The sequence below is a fragment of the Clytia hemisphaerica genome, unplaced genomic scaffold (assembly GCF_902728285.1).
Source record: "Clytia hemisphaerica strain Z4C2 unplaced genomic scaffold, Clytia hemisphaerica genome assembly, whole genome shotgun sequence".
Taxonomy (NCBI): domain Eukaryota; kingdom Metazoa; phylum Cnidaria; class Hydrozoa; order Leptothecata; family Clytiidae; genus Clytia; species Clytia hemisphaerica.
In genome coordinates, this window is record NW_027103917.1 from 3,435,688 (window position 1) to 3,457,172 (window position 21,485).

At 35.5% G+C, this 21,485-nt stretch overlaps 3 protein-coding genes across 3 annotated transcripts in view; all 3 read right to left on the reverse strand.

Annotated features, from left to right (window-relative positions):
* The window catches only part of LOC136809494 (prolyl 3-hydroxylase OGFOD1-like), a 629,446-nt gene that overhangs the window by 466,553 nt on the left and 141,408 nt on the right, over positions 1-21,485 (reverse strand). The gene's annotated exons all lie outside the window — the stretch shown is intronic.
* LOC136809538 (microfibril-associated glycoprotein 4-like) lies at positions 14,788-15,762 on the reverse strand. The gene has a single exon (XM_067066079.1). It carries the CDS (start codon positions 15,760-15,762, stop codon positions 14,788-14,790), a length of 975 nt encoding a protein of 324 aa, XP_066922180.1.
* Positions 17,592-19,499, reverse strand: LOC136809539 (echinoidin-like). The gene is made up of 3 exons (XM_067066080.1): positions 19,430-19,499; positions 18,929-19,094; positions 17,592-18,252 (listed from the first exon to the last, which is right to left on the reverse strand). Exons 1-3 carry the CDS (start codon positions 19,497-19,499, stop codon positions 17,988-17,990), a joined length of 501 nt encoding a protein of 166 aa, XP_066922181.1. The 3' UTR covers positions 17,592-17,987.

The window sequence follows — 21,485 nt, forward strand, 5'->3', positions numbered from 1 at the left end:
CCTGAGAAAGTAGCCAATTCCTTCAATGATTTCTTCACTACTATAGCTGATTCTATTCGTGAAAAAATGCCGCCTTCTTACAATCACTTCAGCAGTTTCATGAAAGATCCAAATCTGCATTCCATCCTCTTAGCACCAACCACTAATCAAGAAATTGCGAAGGTGATTGGCTCTTTCTCATTAAATAAAGCAAGTGGTCCTCATAGTATTCTATAAAAATCCTTAAACTTTTAAGACTTGATATTCTGTGCCAATATCGGCGCTGATAAACTACTCCTTTCTCAGTGGTATTTTTCCCTCTACTCTCAAAATATCCAAAGTTGTGCCTGTCTTCAAACACAAAGGTTCTCCCCTTGAAGTCTCTAATTATAGGCCAATTTCACTCTTATCTAACATTGAAAAAATTTTTGAGAAAGTGATGTACTCACGTCTTTCTGATTTTCTTGAAAACCATAATCAAATCTACTCTCGACAATTTGGTTTTCGTAAGGCTCACTCTACTGAGCATACACTCATTAATATTGTCGAACGTATCCGAAACTATCTTGACAATGGTGGGTTTGCCTGTGGTGTATTTGTCGATCTACAAAAGGCTTTCGACACAGTTGATCACGAAATCTTACTTGAAAAACTTGATCACTACGGAGTCAGAGGCATTGTTAATGACTGGTTCCGATCTTACCTCACTAACCGCTCCCAGTATGTTTCTCTTTCAGGCTCAAATTCCCTTTTAAAATCTATTAATCATGGAGTTCCTCAGGGTTCAGTCTTGGGTCCTCTGCTGTTCTTGTTGTATATAAACGATCTTCACCGCTGTATAAGAACCTCTGAAACATATCATTTTGCTGATGATACTCATTTACTAAATTTTTCAAAAACTGTATGGAGTCTTTGTGGGAGGGTTAATGCTGATCTCAGAGTTTTAGTCAGCTGGCTTAAGAGCCACATTCTCTAAGAACCAGGTGGTTTTGGACAATTTTGTTAGTATGAAATTCTGTTTGCCTTCATTTTTGGATATTTGGTAGACAATAGTGAAAAACTCAGAATCCCAAAATTTTGGGTCCCAAAAATCCATAATGGCGGCTTGAGGGCAAGTTGAAATTTTGGACTTTTTTTGCCAAGTGTAAAAGTCTGACTTTGAGAGGAAATATTTCAAGTTGCAACTAAGGTCACATGGGTTTCTTTTGATTTTCTGAAAGTACTCACAGTAAAGTGTCAAAAAGTCCAAAAAAACCCATGTGACCTTAATCGCATTTTTCATAATGGCGGCCTAGATATGGAAAAAAACTCACTTTTTAACAAATTTAAGCCTCGATTATTCAGCTTTGGAGCATTCTAGGAATTTTATTTTTGGCAAAAAGTGTTCACTAACTAACAAAGATCAAATGTTGAAAATTTGAAGTATTTCACTCAACCTGGCTGGGCTCTACAGGCTCTACAAGAAGGTGCAAATCTCAAAAAGTGCGATATTTGCCTCGATTATTCAAGAGTTGCGACTAATGTTGGGAAAAACTGTTAATTGTTCCTGGTAGAGAAAGTTGCCTAGTTTCAGGAACAAAAATAATACCCATGTGATCTATAAGCAGATTTGAGAAAAATTAAGCCAAAAATTTTTTTAAGTGTGATTTTTCTAGGCTGGCGAGACAAAAATAAGGCCCTGGTTACACCAGAAAACGTTTTAACGTTTTGAAAATCATTGAAAAGTATTATTTTCCACCCCAGGAATGAAAAAAATCCAAATTTCTAATCACTGTGTAAGCCTGGAATTGTCAGTAGCCTCTGTAAATCCCTTGTAAAGTAACTGGATTTTCGGGAATTATGGGGGGTCTGTTGTTGATATAGCAAATTTTCAGGGACTTTAATCAAATATTTGAACAAAAGGAATAGCTGGAAATGATTTTCTGAGGAACCTCACCAATATCTCTCAAGATTTCTCTTAAATGTAAGAAGTCTTACAAACCAGTATCTGTTTCCTGGGTAACTGAAGGTTGTTTTAAACTTGAGATTTTGTAGATTTTTGGCTACATGAGGTTTTCTTAGTATTTGTAGATGGCAAAATGGAAATTTTGGGGTTCGGTAAATATCTGATTTTCAATTATCTGTCAGTATACCATGCAAACTTTAGAAAAAAATCAACAACATGGGTCAGAATCACTTCTAATCAGCTCACAGGACTCATCCAAATTGGACTTAACTCTATGAAATAAAGAGCCCTATAAAGACTAAGTCCTAGCAATCTAAGCCAATATTCAGATCCTACTATGAGAAGATTGTTTCAGGTTTTAGGTCTGGATCTTTGATATTTCAATACTTTTCCAGGCTATTATTGAGAAGTTTGAGAAGTACCTATCTACTATTCTCTGTTTTACAAATATTTTCATTTCAAAACACATTTAAGATCATTAAAATGAATGCTGCAAATCGATGAGTTGAATATGATAAGACCCTGAATCAAAAGCAATGTAAGAATTGAACACCTGAAGTCTTTCCTAAACTTCTCAATAATAGCCTGGAAAAGTATTGAAATATCAAAGATCCAGACCTAAAATCTGAAACAATCTTCTCATAGTAGGATCTGAATATTGGCTTAGATTGCTAGGACTTAGTCTTTATAGGGCTCTTTATTTCATAGAGTTAAGTCCAATTTGGATGAGTCCTGTGAGCTGATTAAAAGTGATTCTGACCCATGTTGTTGATTTTTTTTCTAAAGTTTGCATGGTATACTGACAGATAATTGAAAATCAGATATTTACCGAACCCCAAAATTTCCATTTTGCCATCTACAAATACTAAGAAAACCTCATGTAGCCAAAAATCTACAAAATGTCAAGTTTAAAACAACCTTCAGTTACCCAGGAAACAGATACTGGTTTGTAAGACTTGTTACATTTAAGAGAAATCTTGAGAGATATTGGTGAGGTTCCTCAGAAAATCATTTCCAGCTATTCCTTTTGTTCAAATATTTGATTAAAGTCCCTGAAAATTTGCTATATCAACAACAGACCCCCCATAATTCCCGAAAATCCAGTTACTTTACAAGGGATATACAGAGGCTACTGACGATTCCAGGCTTACACAGTGATTAGAAATTTGGATTTTTTTCATTCCTGGTGTGGAAAATAATACTTTTCGATGATTTTCAAAACGTTAAAACGTTTTCTGGTGTAACCAGGGCCTTATTTTTGTCTCGCCAGCCTAGAAAAATCACACTTAAAAAAATTTTTGGCTTGATTTTTCTCAAATCTGCTTATAGATCACATGGGTATTATTTCTGTTCCTGAAACTAGGCAACTTTCTCTACCAGGAACAATTAACAGTTTTTCCCAACATTAGTCGCAACTCTTGAATAATCAAGGCAAATATCGCACTTTTTGAGATTTGCACCTTCTTGTAGAGCCTGTAGAGCCCAGCCAGGTTGAGTGAAATACTTCAAATTTTCAACATTTGATCTTTGTTAGTTAGTGAACACTTTTTGCCAAAAATAAAATTCCTAGAATGCTCCAAGGCTGAATAATCGAGGCTTAAATTTGTTAAAAAGTGAGTTTTTTTCCATATCTAGGCCGCCATTATGAAAAATGCGATTAAGGTCACATGGTTTTTATTGGACTTTTTGACACTTTACTGTGAGTACTTTCAGAAAATCAAAAGAAACCCATGTGACCTTAGTTGCAACTTGAAATATTTCCTCTCAAAGTCAGACTTTTACACTTGGCAAAAAAAGTCCAAAATTTCAACTTGCCCTCAAGCTGCCATTATGGATTTTTGGGACCCAAAATTTTGGGATTCTGAGTTTTTCACTATTGTCTACCAAATATCCAAAAATGAAGGCAAACAAAATTTCATACTAACACCACCCACCTGGTTCTTAGAGAATGTGGCTCTTAATGCCAACAAAATTTCTTTGAATGCTAGCAAAACTGAGTTTGTTATTTTTCGTTCCCCTTGGAGACAGATGGACTGTATTCCAAGAATTAAGCTTTGCGGGAAAATTCTATCACCAAGTAAGAGTGTGAAGTATTTGGGTGTTCACCTTGACAATCATCTAAACTGGAAGGTTCATACTTCTTTCGTTGCCGCTACATTGAGAAGGGCAAATGGGGCAATATCCAAACTTCGTCACTATGTTCCAATTCACATCCTTCTAAACATTTATCAGGCAATTTTTGCTTCTCATGTTCGCTATGCTAGTCAACTCTGGGGACTGTGTGACAATACTGTCACACATAGAATTCTTACTCTTCAAAACACTGCACTAAGACTCATGACCTTTAGTGAACCAAGAACTTCTGCCACTCCCCTGTTTGCTGAACTTAAATTACTCAAAATCTTTGATCAGGTGAAAGTAATGAATATCTTATTTATTCAAAAATACCTCCAGGGTAATCTTCCATCTGATGTCCTATCAACACTTAATTTTGATGAAATTGATCACAAAACTGGCACCAGGGGCAAAGCTATTAAACTACTAAAACTTTCAACGGTCAAAACCACAAATTTTGGACTTAACTCTTTCTCTCGTCTTTCGTCAAAACAATGGAATGAGTTACTAATAAATCATCCTGACACTGATTTTCACAACCTTGATACTGATGAACTAAAATCTTTAGCTACAAAATTCTATTTAGACAAATACAAAGCTGAAAACGAATAATCTTTGTGTGTGTGTGTGTGTGTGTGTGTGTGTGTGTGTGTGTGTGTGTGCGTAATTGTGTGTGCATGAGCTTAGTGTGTTTTCCCAGGGTGGGAGGGGGTGGGTCGTGTAACAGGAAGAACTTTATAGATAAAACTACTCAAAGAAATTTTCATAAAATAAAAGTAAAAATATTTCTTATATTCATTATTTTGTGTCACTATTAATATTATGATAATCGTTTATTCATTTGTTCTTTAGTTCTGTAATAATTTTTCAGTTTCTTCTAGGTTCCCCATTGTATTAGAGAAATCTATTTTTTTTTGTAAGGGGTTATCCTGCTGTGTTGCAGCGAAAATATATTCAATTCAATTCAATTCAATTCAATTCAATTCAATTCAGTGACCTGTGACCTGCGTTTTACACTAACCGGTGTTTTGAAGCGTTTCCGTGCAATCGAAATATCGCTGTTTGTGACGCACTGTTTACCAGACGATCTCAATCGAACGGAATTGACGATCGAACCAGTCGAATCAAATTGAACGCAATTGACCGATTGAAATTCGATTGTCGAACGCAATTGAATCTCAATCCAACGTCAAAATTCTGGGTAATATTCGATTGGTTCGATTGTTGTTCGACTGGTTCGATCGTCGATTCCGTTCGATTGAGATCGTCTGGCTTTATTCTTGCAGCTTCCCAACATCCAAGCTCTCAAACATCACAAGCCGAAAGAAATTACTTTCGATTTCCTGCTGTAGAAATTATGCAATGAACAATCCGGGGTCAATGAATCGACGAGCGAACGCAATCGAACATCAATCGAACGCAATCGAATATCAATCAAATCTGAAAATTGCGGTAGTATTCGATCGAGATTCGATTGCGTTCGACAATCGAATTTCAATCGGTCGATTCTGTTCGATTGAGATCGTCTCTCTCTCTGGTGGTGTTTAGGAAGCAAATAGACATTTTTGGGAGTAGACATTCCAAAGAATTCCTAACTACGGATTCAAAAATCTAAGTTAACTATATATATAGCTATATAATAATAATTGATAGAAATAAAATAGTGTTGAAAGATATTATATTATAATTATCTATTCAATAAAACAGTGTAGACCTAGCTCTTCATACAAAAATTACGGGAAACGTATATTTGGACTTTGTACCCTATGCTGCACTCAAGCACTTATGCCAAAATCCCGCAAAGGCGGGACAAAAATCAGTTTTTTGAATTTTGCAAAAAAACGCCACATAGAAGAAGATCTTTCAAATTCAGTATGTGAATAGAGCAGTAAAAAATACAACTTTTCTATTTTTCCTTTTTTTTGCAAAAGTTCTAGGAATGAAAATAAAGGGATAATGATAATTGAATACTATCCATTGATGATCCGCGGCACTATCGTAAAGCTAGAATCGCTTCGCCTCTTCGCTTAAGAAAATGATTGACAGATTGAAGTTTTTCACCCGCGCACACCCGCGCACAGGAGCTCGGGGAGCGTTCTCGGCTCAATCCTCTGACCGCGCTAAAAATGGTAGACTGAGCTGTGATAGATCATTTCGATGGAAGTTGTTGGAATGTTTTACAAGACTCTTGACAGAAAATCTTTGTTTTATTATCAATGATAACAGTGCGGTTATTAATTTTGTTAGATCTGACAAATTGATGTTTGTAAGTGCACTTTATAGTTTTGATTCCCATTGAAGAATCATATTCTGGTTTTCATGTTATTAGATGTTGTTTTAGAGCTTTAGAGCTACACTGTAAAACATTAAAGGATGCTTCTGAGACTTTTTTATTTGAAAAAGTCTTATTGATATCATACCTCCTAATCTGGACTGGAAAAAAAATTACGAAAAGGATGCTCCAAGGCAGCCAAAAGTTTAAATGTCTTTGTATGTATTATGTATGTATGTTTCTCTTTCTTACACCTACCACCTACTCCAGAGCAGAATCACCGCCATTTTGAATAACAAAATTATCCCGATATCCCGATTTCATAATCTTTTTTACCTTATCGGGAAAAAAAATACGGTATCAGCCTTTTTTCTGTCCGGTTTTTCGGTATTTTAAGAAAAAAAGTACCGTATTCCGGTACTTGAAAAGCTGCCGGTGACGGTAAATTGCCTAAAAATGCTTCGGTATTTCGGTATTTACTCGTAAAACTTCGGTATTTTGGTAACTTTAAAGTCTTTCCGAACTGTTTTCTTCAAGAGACTTCCAAAAATCGCCTGCGGCGCTAGACTTTCTTAAATTTTAGTAACTACACCAATGTTATCTAAACCGATCAGTTTTGACACAGTATGTATATACCACTTCAGCTCCCAAACAGTAGTGTGGTGACATGGGATCAGAAACAGCTCCACCTCTAGTCAGTCCAGTGGCAACCTTTTCGTGGTTATAGTCCATCCGAGAGACTAAACCTACCCAAAAAAAGGCACAGGCCTCATAGCTGACTATGAGGCGCATAAATTAAATTCTAAAACTAATGAAAATACTATACTACTATCAAAAATAAATAATATAGTAAAGTCTTAGTGGAAAATACTAGTCGAAAATAATATCATCAATGTAAACAATCAATAAGGGACAATTTTCACAGAGTAAATCAACTTTCTCCATTCCAATTTATTCATAGCTAAAACATGCCGAACATTAGTATATATTCCAGATTTTTTCATACATTTATTCAAAGATCGACCGTAGGTGTACCTCGGAGCACCACGAGGACGTTTCGCACGCACCCAACATGATAACACTTTCCTTGGATGACGATTCCAGGGCATTAGTATAACATGACCAGCCCATCTATGTTGCTGACGACAAATATAGGTATCGATAGACTCCAACGAGAGCCTTTCTAACAACTCTGAAGTGCGTTTATGATCACAGAGGGACACGCGACATATATTTCGAATACATCGTCGATGAAACGATCTGAGCTTATTCAAAAGTTTCTTGGTCAAACACCAACATTCAACACCATATAACAAGATGGGCAATATGAACTTTTGATAAATATTTGCTTTTACTCGAACATTTTTTTGGAAGATGAAAACAAAGAATTTCTGATCGTGCCGAACGCATTACTAGCCTTTTGTATTCTGCGATCAACATCAAGGTTATCTGAAGAGTCACAACTGATAACACTTCCAAGATATGTGAATTCCTGTACGATGGGAATGAATCGGTTACCGAATTCTATGTTTGATAGGTCGACTTAATCAAAGGTAGACGGGTCTTCATACAAACAAGGTTTGGAACAGAAAAGAACGACAGACTTTGAGTCGGGAGGTCCTGAATGGACTTCCATCCCAAATCTTTGGAAGTGAGTCATGCAGAGCGGTATCCCTTGAGTGACGTCTTCTCTTGTATCAAATATAAGAGCTGTATCATCAGCGTACTCCGAATCATTGACTTCATACTCCTCCCCGTATGCACGATAGCTGCGACCAGTCATCTTAGCATCTTGGTTTGATCGAAAAATACAAAGTGGCAGGTGGGTTGTAGCTCTCCATGTTATCATTACTGCCGCAAGGAAGAAAGTGAACAAAATGGGACCGAGAATGTCCCCTTGCTTTACCCCGATGGTACAGGTTATCGTATATGTAACATCATCTACGGTAAATTTCACCTCGAATTTCTCATGAAGTGATTTAAGCAAGCTGATCAGTTTCGGTGTTACTCCGAATTTCTGTAAAATTAACCAAAGTAGTTCCCTGGGTACGCGATCGAATGCTATAACTAAATCGAAGAAAAATACCCATGACTCTTTTGAATGCTCTCGTCGCTTTCTGTGAAAATTGCGTCGATACAGCCACGCTCAGGTCTAAAACCACATTGCTGCTCGTGATCAAGACTTTCTTCTATTGGTAGAAGACGTGAGTGTAGGATGATAGCGATTATCTTGTTTATAGCATTAGCGTGGTTGAAATTTCTTTTTTAATCGTTTCATAAGCTTAAGTGCCATGTGATCATTGTCAAGAAGGCTGGCAGTAATTCCAGCATCTCATACTCGGTGACTCATATCACTGTTGACAATAAAATGGTCGATTTGGTGCTTTTTCTTACAACGTGGGTGAACCCATGTGGCATATTCTTTCTTTTCGAAGCAGCTTGTCATGGCAGTGAGGTTATTGGTAGAAAGATAGGATCGAAAACGCTTACCCTATTCGTTGATGTGAGAAATACCAAAATTACCGATAGGATCCTCTGTTTCGGACGAGGTGCCCATACTCGAGTTCGTGTCTGAACCAACCAGAAGTATGTCATGTTTTTTTTTTTTTTGGATATACAAGAGGTGAGTCGGTCAAAGAATAGGTCCCATTCACCTTCAGGTGTATTTCCGACGGGAGCGTATGCTGAAACAAGAAATACTCCAACATCTTTCTTTTGATGGTCAGTTAAAAGAAGTCGAATCGCTACTACTCTTGCACCAAAGTTCGTGTGCTTTTCGTAACCTCCTGCTTTCCACGAAGCGTCACCATCTGCATTTAAGACGATTGAAACTCCTTGGGAACCTCTTTTACCGTGCTGTGTACTTTCGTCAAGACCAGACGAGACAATTTTAAAGAAACCGTGCTCCAACAGTTCGTTTCCGCTTCGCCATGTTTATTGGACACACATTGCAATAGCGTTTCTTTCCTTCATTACGTTTGACAAAATTTCGATACGAGTATCATTTTTTATACCCCGAACGTTTTGAGATAAAATTTTGACTGTCTTGATATTATGTCTGTTTTTTTGCTTTTCCAAGCTTGCAAGGCCTGGAGAAACAGCGGAGATTAAAAGCCCAATTCTACTTGAGTGGAAACCAGTGTGATTTGCGTTAACTCGAAGTCTGATGAAAAGGACGTCTCCTTCTTCTGTGCTAGATGTTTGTCATATCCGTATTGTGTTGTTCCTCTTCTTCTGGGTGTGGTAGCTGGCGGACCTTGTGATGCCGGTTCAGGTGGCCACTACACCCTATTTTTATGTTTAAGTCTGAAAGAACAACTTATTGACTAATTCTTAATGGAGTGAATTTTTTAACTGTGAGTCCATCTACTATCCTTTAAATAATGACTTTTTACAAAAAAAGTGCTACCTTCTCTCAAGCCCTTACAAATGTTTTTTTCTTTATCAGAGTAGAATTTGATCCAAACTCATAGGCAAATGGACGGACTAAACCAATCTGGAGTACCTTTCCCTAATTTCACATCACAAAACACTATTTTAAGCCACAATAGCAAACCTGTAAATTAGCACAAATTTTTCGCGCTCGCTTCGCTCGCATTATTTTGTAAAAATATTTCCCCAACCCTTGCAGATTGCCTTTTTTTTATATTTACCTCCCCAATCTTGGTCAAGCAACCATGCTATTGCCCTTTTCTCAAAGGAAAGTGATGGGATAGGTAATGTCTAATTCTCAAATTAGATCTAAAGAATTATCCATAAAAAGAGCTTTTTGAGGTACTTAGTTACAATAGTAAAACCATTCTAAAACATAGTGCTTTCAGCCAAATAAGTCAAATCAAAATTTTCTTCGGTCGGCACAAACCATGGTTATTTGTCAGTAATTAAACTTCACTTATTCTATGCTATTTGCGATTGGAGATCTCTCTCGTACATCTCGTGTGATATACTGAGCTAATAACAGTTGAAAATGAAGTTTTCAGCAGGGTATCCCTTACTCATCAACAATTCTTGCAGTTGAAATACCTTTCCTCACGAAATAGGTCCAAAATGAAATGTAAAGATTTTCGGTGACGGTATTTGGAGTTAATTGTGTCCGGTAATCCGGTATTTCGGGAAAAAATTGCCGGTATTTCGGTATTCAGTACCCCTTTGAACTCCCGCCTAGTTAGCTATTTTAACTTTGACTCTGAAACCTCTCAACTCTTTGAAAACACTGGTATAACTACAATCACTCAAACTGTGTTCAAGTGTAACATCAAACTTGTAGACCAAACTATTAACAAAATCTCTCCACTAGCACTACAGGAACCTCTTGATTTTAAAGTCTTTTCTCATGCATATCAAACAAGAAATATAAACCTGAAGCTCCTAGAACGTCCCAAAGCTAAAACCTTGAACTATGGCTTAAAGTCCATGGCTTAGAATACCAATCGATATTAAATTGGAACTAACTAATATTGCACTCAAAAGAAGACCTAAGTTCACTGTCTCTGTATCTGCTAACAAAAGAGCCGATAATCTCCTACACAGCTAACTCTGATTATGTCCTTACCTGTACGTTGAGAACCTTTTCTTTTTTTAAGTTGAGACTTATTTGAAAAGTTGGTTAAAGTTTATTTTTCATTATTACAGTACTAATTGTTAAAAAGCATCCTTTTTTTGTTCTTTTCTGTTCTATCGCTACTTATATGTGTTGTTGTGTAATAATTCCTCCCCTATTATTAAAATCCCAAACATATACTTGCAACCAGGTAGTCATCCCCGAGGGGTAAATCACTCGAAAAATAGTGTACGAGATTTATGATTTATTTTTGTTTATGATTTATTTTTGATTTATTTTTGATTTATGATTTATTTTTGATTTATTTTTGATTTATGATTTATTTCAGATTTGTTTTTGATTCATTTTTGAATTATTTTTGATATTATTTCTAATTTATGAATAGGAGTAATTTGATGGAAATTTTTTTTCAAATTATAACGAACTGATACTCAACATCAATGTCAAAAAAATTAAAAAAGTTGAAAAGTAAATTTTTTTCGAAAGATTTTTTATTTATTTTTATTTATTTATGATTTACTTTTGATTTATTGATTTATATCTGATTTATTTCTGATTTATTTCTGATTTATTTATGATTTATTGATTTATTTCTGATTTATTTTTGATTTCTGATTTATTTCTGATTTATTTTCGATTTCTGATTTATTTCTGATTTATTTTTGATTTCTGATTTATTTCTGATTTATTTTTGATTTATGATTTATTTCTGATTTATTTTTGATTTATAAAATTGTGTACGAGATTTATTTTAGTGATTTGCCCCTCAGTCATCCCATTGATTAGTCGGGTAACCTCTATATGGGTGACCAGAGCCTGGCCTGCTCCCTAACCTAATTATATTTTAATTAAATTTTAGTTTAAATTATGCAGGCAAATAAATCATTTTTGAATTGAATTGAATTAAATTGAATTGAATTTAGAGCAAAAAACTTTTCTCTTTTTAAAGCAGAGTGAAAAGATGTGATTATTTTTCTAGAAGAAGCTTAATTTGGCCATGATGTCCAAATTAGGACGATTTAAGTTCTACATGCAGCGCGCCATTTTTTTGTCTGAATTTCGGTATCGCTATCTTGGATTTGGTTCGGAGCAAGAATACCACGGTCGCAGTAGAATCGATTTTGTTTACCCCATGCATCCTAAGGAGGCCCGAGCAAATCGATAAATTTTATGCAAAGGTCAGCAATTGAATCGTTAAAAGTGTTCTTAAATTCAGGGGGTACCTTTGACATGTTTGGAGGTACCTGCATTTTAATAGGGACGGGGGCTGTTGTTTTTGTATGAAATTTTCCTTAACTAACCCTATTTCCCAATTTTGAATCGAACCTTTTTATTCAGAAGACTTTATAACTTTGTCTGGCTTTCCCTTTTCATCCAATTTGCTTCGTGTACACTGTACTTTAAATTACAGTAGAGGAGAACAAGCCAGTCTTGCAAGGAGGGGCTTTTTTAGAATTCTAAATATTTTGGGAGTACCAAAAATGATTGGGGGTTTAAATTTTGTATTTGACAGGGTCGACTATTAGTTATTTTTGACAGTTTTCAGGGTGAAAGTTATAACTTTTTTTCAATTTCTCGTCTACTTTTTTGTCATCTTAGCCACTTTTCAGGTCAATAATTAGAAATTTTCCATTCTTCATTCTGACAGGGTCTCAAATTTACCAAACTTTTCAAACTCCAGCGGCATGTCCCCGTTGGCCACAAGGTCAGTGCCCCCGGGCGTTAGATAAGACAGTTGATAAATAATCAGTGTGATTATTAATATACAGCTTGATATCACTGCTTGATTTCAGGCTCGAAAAAACTTGTTCGATTTTTTTCGAAATTACAGTGCTCAGTTTAAAAATAAAAAATGGTGCAGCTAAATTACAAAAGTAGGCAAGAAATCACAAATAACAAAACACCCTAGCCCCACTGAAAATTTGGCAAGAGCTTCGTCCCCAGTGGGAAAATACCTTGAGAATTCAGCCCCACTTGAAAATTGACTTTGATTTCATTCCACCGGAGCTGTGAGATAGGATGTAACAAATCTATATATCAACAACCAGTCTATCCTAAGGTATTAAATCTAATCTTGATGTAAAGTTTTTTTCAAGTCCATCGTTCGTGAACCTTTCAGAGCGCTTAAGTAGTAAACGCCCATTATTTTCTAATTCGTAAACTCAAACGAAAATAACTTTATTTATCATTTTACTTTCATCTCTTCTTGTCACGTTAGTGGGTCGTCTAGAAAGCGTACAATGTGCAAGATACGTAAATATAACAACAACAAATTACAAATATTATCAACTATAACACTTTAAAGGTTTTATTTTTACATAAATGCTCCCGTTTCATATTTGACGCATATTTCCATGGCTAAGATAAAAAGACATGGACTGATGTTAGTGATATAAAACGGCTTCTCAATAGTAATTCCTTACCCAAGCTCTTTTAAGACCCCTAATTCAAAAGTCCGCTTAAAACGCTATTTACCTCTTCATTCCATAAACTAGATGTTGAGCAGCACGAAAATCGTATATAAAGTTACTACCCCTCTAGGTTGGCGCTACCCGGCACTCAGGAGCTGGTCTAAAAACACATGGCTTGAAGCTGTAAGGAGATTCGCTGCCATTGAAAATAGGGAATACTACTACATAATTCAAAAATAGTTGGCCAGAAGGGTCTTTTCTGATACTCATAACTCTTTCTGTGTTTATTTTCATGACTTCTTGTAAGCAAATTTTTTGTTTTTTCTTGAAATTATCTTTTTTTTATATATAATACTTGTATATTTGAACAAGTTTATCTCGGACATATTTTCCGGACATGTCCGGTTTTAAACTGTCCGAAAAAGTGGTTTACCCTGTCCAGATTGATGGGGATTTTTTTTCGGTAACTCAGTATACCCTAAAGAACATCTGTGCCAATTTTCAGCTTGATGGCAATTTTGTCCGGGTTGTGGTGAAATTTCAACTAATTCTACCTGACACAATAGATAGACTGCAATAAGTTTATAGCTCCTGCAGTGGGCGGGAGAGTAGTCATCAGTGATCTAACGACCTGTGAATGGTTTCACACAGCCACCCTTTTAAAGTCTGATAACACGTGAATATGAAGCGCCAAAAGAACAATAATAAATTAATGTAACTTCCGTAGTAATCCAGTAAAGTAATACCCTGAGTATCAGAGGTTAAGTTTTCAAAGAAAATAGTAACCTCTGAAGACAAATAATAGAAATTTTATCGCGCATGTGTCAATCTAATCACTGTAGAAAAAATCAAAGATGAAGAGCAAATATTACCATATTAATGTCTAGCAGACTGTATCAGTATGCAGTTTACTATTTACGAATTCCCCAGAAACCTCCAAGTGTAGTTGAAATGAGTTAATTTCGAAAGAAAACTTTTACATGATCCCCAAATGTATAACAGTAATTACTAAACTTTTAATTATGGAAATGTCACTTTAATTGAATCGAAATAATAGACAGACTTTATGTTATGATTCTCTATCACTGACTCTTTTTACAAAGCATTGATGACTTTTTGTAAGTTGTGTTTTCAACGACGGGAATAAAAATATCGACTATGACGCTCATCCAAGATCTTGGATGGTCGTCATGGTTACTTTTGTCTTCGCTGATTGCGCGATGAATAGAATCTCGATTCGTCGGCACAGCGTAAATATATGATTTTGAGCTGTGCTTTTCACGGTAGTAAAGTAAAGTAAAGACACATGGACAGACAAAATTGTATTAAATTTTAACTTTCGCATAGCTGTCTGTAAAAGGACGACGAACGCCCAGCAAAAAGCCCCGTCGATAGGATAATGGGAAAACTTTATTCTGACCGAAAATTGAAAAATATTTACACAAAATACGCTATATAGTTCGTGTGCAGTCTTGATTTCTTGGAAAATGTATGTCTTTTATAATTAAGTCATTCTGGTGATCGATAAAGAACTTTTCTTAAGACTTTTTTCGTTTCCAATAAAGGCTGTCCAGATGATACCTTGGCGATTCGTAGTTGCTTCATTGAATTTGTAAACACCGTTGAAGTTCATCTTAAAGCAATAATTGAACCACCACCCACATTTGTAAGTAAATGGACAATTAAAGCCATTAAGATCTCGATCTATCGTACTGAAAGGTTTTTGATCATGGAAGATCCAGTCACCATTGACAGCATAACTGTCAAAATTTGGATGTGGTGTACCAGTATGTATTGTGTAGTTATTTGCTTCATTCTCGATAAAGAAATTTTCGAAAATCGTGTAAATTGAATTCCCAATAAATGGGTCAGCTCCAATTCTTAACAACATATTTCGTCCATATGTTAATTTGTGAATATTATCGTTCCCCAACCAATATTCAGTTGCAGGGTCACCAAAACCAACTTTATATTCATTCCAAGTGCGATTGAAGTTTACTGAGCCATCTTTTCTTTTTTGGATTTCAATCATCCCTACAAAATAGGGTGCTCCGTACATCTTACACCAAACTTTCATCTTGTATCTTTCATAATAAATGAAAAACACACCAGATTGTTTATAACCTTTATCATACCAGTCTTGGCAGTCTATGTTTTGGTGGACTGCTTGGGCCAGCATCTCCCCTTCTGTTGAAATCAAATAACTCGACAGATCTGATATGATTCCATATAGTTTGCAAAGCCATGTTGTTGCTGAAACCTCTTTGTATTGGACATATTCGCAATTTGTGAAATCTTGTTTAATACATTTGTGAAAGCAATGATCTTTGGAAGGTACTTCTCCATCAAACCATGGTTGAGGTCCATCAATAGCAGTGTTTGTATGCAGGTGTTTGAACGGTAGGAAAGGTAGAGTTGGATTTTCTTGACCAAACGAAAATCTAAAGGCCAAAAGTGTAATCAATAAAGTCAGCTCCATTTTGACTGCCCAATGTAAGTGGCTACTTAGTTAGTAGTTTTTCACGAGTGAATGACAAAGCAAGGTCAGATTTTTTCCCTGCTAGATGTGATCGAAAATAAGAAAATTTCTTGAATTATTTATAGTGGATTTTTCAATTCCGCCACCCGTCCAAAGAATTGAAAAAACTTTTTTTTTGTGGTTGTGTGGTATTGAAAGTGTAAATATTTCATCATGCTATCCCATCAAAACCTGATTGCCCCCGCAGGAGCGCAGCAATTATCACGCATATATAATGGAAATGAATCTCGATTTTTGTACTTTGTGTTTATGTTTGTGTCTGACATCGGCGTTAATTAAGGTGTTCGTAATAAATATAAATTATACAGCGGTAAATGTTATACATATTTTCATATTACGTTATATACTATTACGTTATCTGCTATTACCATTACATGTTTTTTTTATAAGCAAGTGTCTGTCCCTATGTCAGGCTCGCATTATGCTTAGTATTCTATTGTTCTCAAACAATAGAGCCATTGTTTGTGTACCAAAAACTGAGCCTGCATGTGCTTATAAACGTTATGCTTATAAAAGAAAAAACATGTATTACGTTGATTTAGCCTTGAAAAGCTGAAGCGAGTGTTATAAATGCAAGTTATAGATACCATAACACGAATTACAATATTACTCGTGCAAATCAAAACAAACAAAATGGCAGACTGGTTTTGATGATGAGCTGATTCATTGACTGGAAAAAGTATTTTGTATGTCAAATTTTGTTTCTTGTCTTTGAAACTGAATACTAAAGAGTAATTTAGTCAGAAGTTCATTTCAGTAATGATTTCAATTCTTTTTCTGGAATCTTTAAAGAAATTTGCTCAAGTTTTCAAATGTACATTTGATATTTTTTTGTACAAACTGTAATTTATCTTTGACTTTGTCTGCTGCTATTATATTAATAACTAGCTTTATTGTTTATAGAGCTATAATTGAGCTTTAAAGACCATCATATGGTCGTAACTCAAGAAAGTCCTTCTTAATTTGGTAAAACAAGATACCGGCAAAGTACAAAAAAGTTGAATGTACGCATAAGTAAAGTTAAATCCAAAGGTGATTGAATGTGTTGAATGTCAATCTATGTTTTTTTTTGGTCTTCAAAATAGATTTACCTCACTTAGAGTGTTTTCACTGTTTGTTCAGTGTGGTAAATCAAAAACCTGAAAAAAGTTTGTTTACATTTGTTTAACTTTACATGCGCACGTTCAACTTTTTCACGCAGTTGTGATAGCCTAAATAACTTACGCTCCAGGGGTTTGGTGAAATAGCTCCGATTCTGGCTTTCTTAGTTAGGAGGGACCTTCCCGAAGGCATTTAACGGTGGTTAGACTAGGCACACAGACAATCATACAGAAACACCATAAAGTGAAAGTTATATCATTTGATTATGAGTTCACTAGAAATGAAACAGTAGAACTCTTGATTGATCAACCAATCAACGATCTTCATAAGAAAATATCAAAGAAATATTCCTTCCCATCCCTTGTCTGTAGATTGCCTTTGTAGACATATCCAGAGAGAGGCGTACGGGGATCACAAATATTGAAATACCGATGCTTATTTGATATGTTACTCTCTTCTGATCTAGCAGTATTCAAATGAAAGTATTGGAATTGGAGTTTTCGAATTTTTATGTTCTCGTTCTTCAATTTTCCAGACTTTCAAAAAAAAAAAATCAACAACTGCATAACGATGAAAATTGGCCATCTCGGAGGATATCCTTTGTAATACTTTTGAAAAATCAATCAAAAAAATATTTTCTTTATTTAAAATATTATTCCCACTATCACTATAATGAAAAAATTTAGGGAGGATTTTATTATGTTGCGGATCAACAGGAATGATTTTTCTGACCTTTGTTAGAGACTAACGGTTTTGAAAAAGTACATTGTTTAGCGGTGCATCTGTTTAGTTCTTGTTTGACTATCCTAATTCTCTGGAATGAGCTGGAGTTTTTACAAGATACTTCACTAATTGGTCATTTAAAGTGATAGAGATGACGCGTTCTTTAGAAAAAGTAATAAGATTCTTTTATTACATCTTAACGACCAACCAAATCAGATAAGAGCTTGTAAAAACTCCAGCTTGTCCCAATTCTCTAGGGAATTAAAACTGAGTTTAGATAAGGATGTGGGAGAGGATATCAATCTTACCGTTACGAAAAATAGAAATAAAAGTTAAAAAATTTAAAAGGTATTGACAGTTAATGTTTTGTGAATATTAACTTCACAAATGAACGGTAATCTGTAGGAACCACACGGGCGATCATTCAAGCAATTGCCAAGAATTTCATCTCGAAGCTCAACACAATCTTCATGGCCGCCCACATTGTTTGGTTGGCCATTACACCATTGTTTGAAACCATCCTCTGAATCATCTTTCACCCAACGAAATCGCCCTTCACCAGCTCTATCGTTTAAACCAATCCACACTTGTCCGACTTTCAGTTCACTTAAAGGAAATGTTTATGAAAACAATAGACGATATCGGCTTTCCGAATTCTCCCCGAATGATTACCCATGATGCATTGCGCAAAAAAATTCACGGACGATATTGACTTTCCGTGATTTTTTTTGCGCGCTGCATCATGGTTAATCATTCGGGGAGAATTCGGAAAGCCGATATCGTCTATTGTTATCCTACACCTGATATGTTTTCTGCCTTATTTAAATAAATATTTAAAGCGTCATTACAGTATTGGTTATTCCATGAACAAGACGTAATTAATCGAACCAATCGAACGGTATTTTTAATCGAACTTTGTCAAACTTTGATTAAAGAATTTAATAGAACTTTTGTCGTTCGATTAAGTTCGACAAAGTTCGATTAGTTCGGTCATCGAACTGTTCGATTAATTACGTCTGGCATGAAGAAAGATTTTAGAAAACAGCAAAACTTTAAATTTTGGGCCCTTTCAGATAAAAATAGCGTGAAATTTATCTTAGAAAACTTTCTAGAAATTTCGTTTCTACAGGCTTGTACTGAAAATTCCACGCAGAAACTATTTTTCAAAGGTTAGGGCTTTTTCTATCAGACTGATTTGATTGCAGTCTTTGAAAGAGGCATGTGTCGAATCGGAAACTCTGCCAAAATAAAACCAAGCAGGAATCTCAAGAAAAAAACTTACTTGAGTTTTTGAATGAGGTATGTGTGTTCGGCCGAATCGTCAATGGTAACTAGATTGCCACCGCAACTTTCGCATTCGGCACGCGCTTCGTACCAAGTCAGTTCCTTCTGGTGGATTGTGTATTGCGAGGTATAAATGATTTCTGTTTTTCTAACTCTCAGCAATTCTGGAATCGAAATAAAGTATATATCAGTTAGCCTGACACCCCTGTCCCAGTAGAACTTATTCCAACAGTGAGAATGGAAATTTCAATCGAAATCCTAACGGGGGTAGAAATCGGGGAAAAGTGACGAAATTTTGGTCAAGTGACGAAAATTTTCCCCGGCCTTAATGCGTTTACCAACTACCAGCAAGTGACGAATATTTTTCCCCGACGAAAATTTTCCCCGACGAAGTTTTCCCCACTAAGGTCAATCGTACCACTTAAGAATTTATGAAAGTTTCCCTACTGGGTCACTGAGACAGGGGTGTTTTAGAATAAAATACCTATTAAATGCTTACGGATAGTGTTTGCACTGCAGTGGATTGTTAGAATCAAAACGACTAATAGCTTCAATGTTTCTTTAATCATTATGTCTTCTATGACTTAATTCCTTGTCTTGTCTTGATTTGCACTTAAAATCGAGCTCTATTTATACTTGAAAATGTTGGCTAACGTTAATGAATTAGATTGAGCCTAAATGGTAAGAACCTAAAATTCCACTTAACAAAGCATCAAAAGAATGCAAATTTTAACTAAAAATAAAGTTTGTGGCGAATAAATCAATCATATTTCGAATGATCTTGGCAACTTTGCCCCAATTATTTTAATTTTTCGATTAATTGGCAAATAATCGACATAAATCCGTTTATATTTGCAAACATCAATAATTTAGAGCATCTTGTATCCTTACATGGAAATTGTCACTCGTTACTATTTAGTTGTTCGAATCCTCGCGCACTCATAACACGTGTTTAAGGCCCCGAGGGTGCTAGAAAGAAATCTTCAACCTTTCTCAACCAAGAAAAAGTGAAGCCCTCAAGATTTGCGCCCCATTTAGAACGACGGATTGAATCTAGCCCTTTCTTTCTTTTTGTGCGACACACTTTTCAAAATCGAGCGATAGATTTTACTATTAATCTGGCGTTTGCGTGAAAATGTTGAAAGCCACCTGAAATTTACCCAATTTTTTTATTTTTCTAAAAAAGTGATGCATTGTGGGATTGCTTTACAATATAATTCCCTCGAGGAATTCCTAAGAGATTTTTATTGCAATACTCCCGAAACAATCCCACAATGCATCACTTTTTTAGAAAAATCAAAAACTCCGATAAGGTCTATAGAATTTGATATTTTTTCTCCATTTTTATCTCACACCGGGTCAATGATGCAGGTGTGTGTTTTTAGCAGCATATCTTCTGATTACTGTGCATGAAAAGAAGGTAATGTTGTTACTGATGTTGGAAGAGATGGTTATTTCATTAGATAATACATTACTGCAAATGAAGTTTTATGGCATCAAAATGTCGATGCTAGAGGTTATTTGAGTATTAATTGGTGGTTTGAGAAACTTCTTATAGCTCATTAGAACCACGATGGTCATTAATGTGGGATTTGTTCTAAGAAATTAAAAGCTTATTTGATGCACGCGGGTAGACTCAATAATCACTTCCTCCTCTTTTTTCCAAAAATGATCAAAAGCTATATTGTATTGTAAGCTATTTCGGCGTACCCATTAAACTGTCATAATCATTATATCTTTCAGTTTTACTTTTCTCTTCAAGAATATTTTCCTCAAATGCTTGAGTTTATTTTTGGCAAGGGCTGGTAGAAACTAAGACTCTTCTGATTCCACCGTAACATTTAAAAGGGTATGGTCTGTGATGATTCTAATTTATTATTGCAGGATCTAGAAAGAGATTCTTGATTCAACGATTCATTAAATCACATCTTCGTCCCTCTGGGGATAAAAATATTCTGAACTTTAATACACCCCCTTCTCACAGACCCACTGGGAACCCTTCGATATCGTCCCCGGTGGAAAATCATACCCTAATTTTTGTCCCCACTGAAAATGATTAATTAAACCAATCCCCACTGCAAAATATTATGCTATTTTTCCCATCCCCATTGACATTTCTGACTTGAAAAAAAAGAATTTGAATCTCCAGCCATGAAAGATATGGGAATTATCAATCCGCATCGAGTTTTAGTCATATTTTTATCCCCACTGGCTGAAAAAATCCTACCAGGTCTGGGAGAGGGGGTGTTTTAATCTCTATCGGAAACATTCAAAAATTACAAGCCATCCTCTACTGAATTTTCTAGCTGTGAACAATCAAATTTGTAATCTCAAGCCAAACTCTTATGGAGAAGACATTGCATTGCTTTCCATCGTAAATTGTGGATTAGGTTTATTGGCATATAATTACCCAGTGGAGTCTCCATAACTCGAACAAGCTAGGGGAACCCAAATTTGTTTAAAGTTATGGAAATTTCGAGTTATGGAGTAATACCGTGAATAGCACAGGTCAAAATCATATATTGACGCTGTGCCGACGAATCGAGATTCTATTC

Coding starts and splice junctions, on each gene's coding strand:
- LOC136809538 (XM_067066079.1), bottom strand. CDS start 15,762: ATGGAGCTGACTTTATTGATTACACTTTTGGCCTTTAGATTTTCGTTT.
- LOC136809539 (XM_067066080.1), bottom strand. CDS start 19,499: ATGATTAAAGAAACATTGAAGCTATTAGTCGTTTTGATTCTAACAATC. Junction 19,095..19,429: donor CTGCAGTGCAAACACTATCC/GTAAGCATTTAA, acceptor TTTCGATTCCAG/AATTGCTGAGAGTTAGAAAA. Junction 18,253..18,928: donor TACCTCATTCAAAAACTCAA/GTAAGTTTTTTT, acceptor ATTTCCTTTAAG/TGAACTGAAAGTCGGACAAG.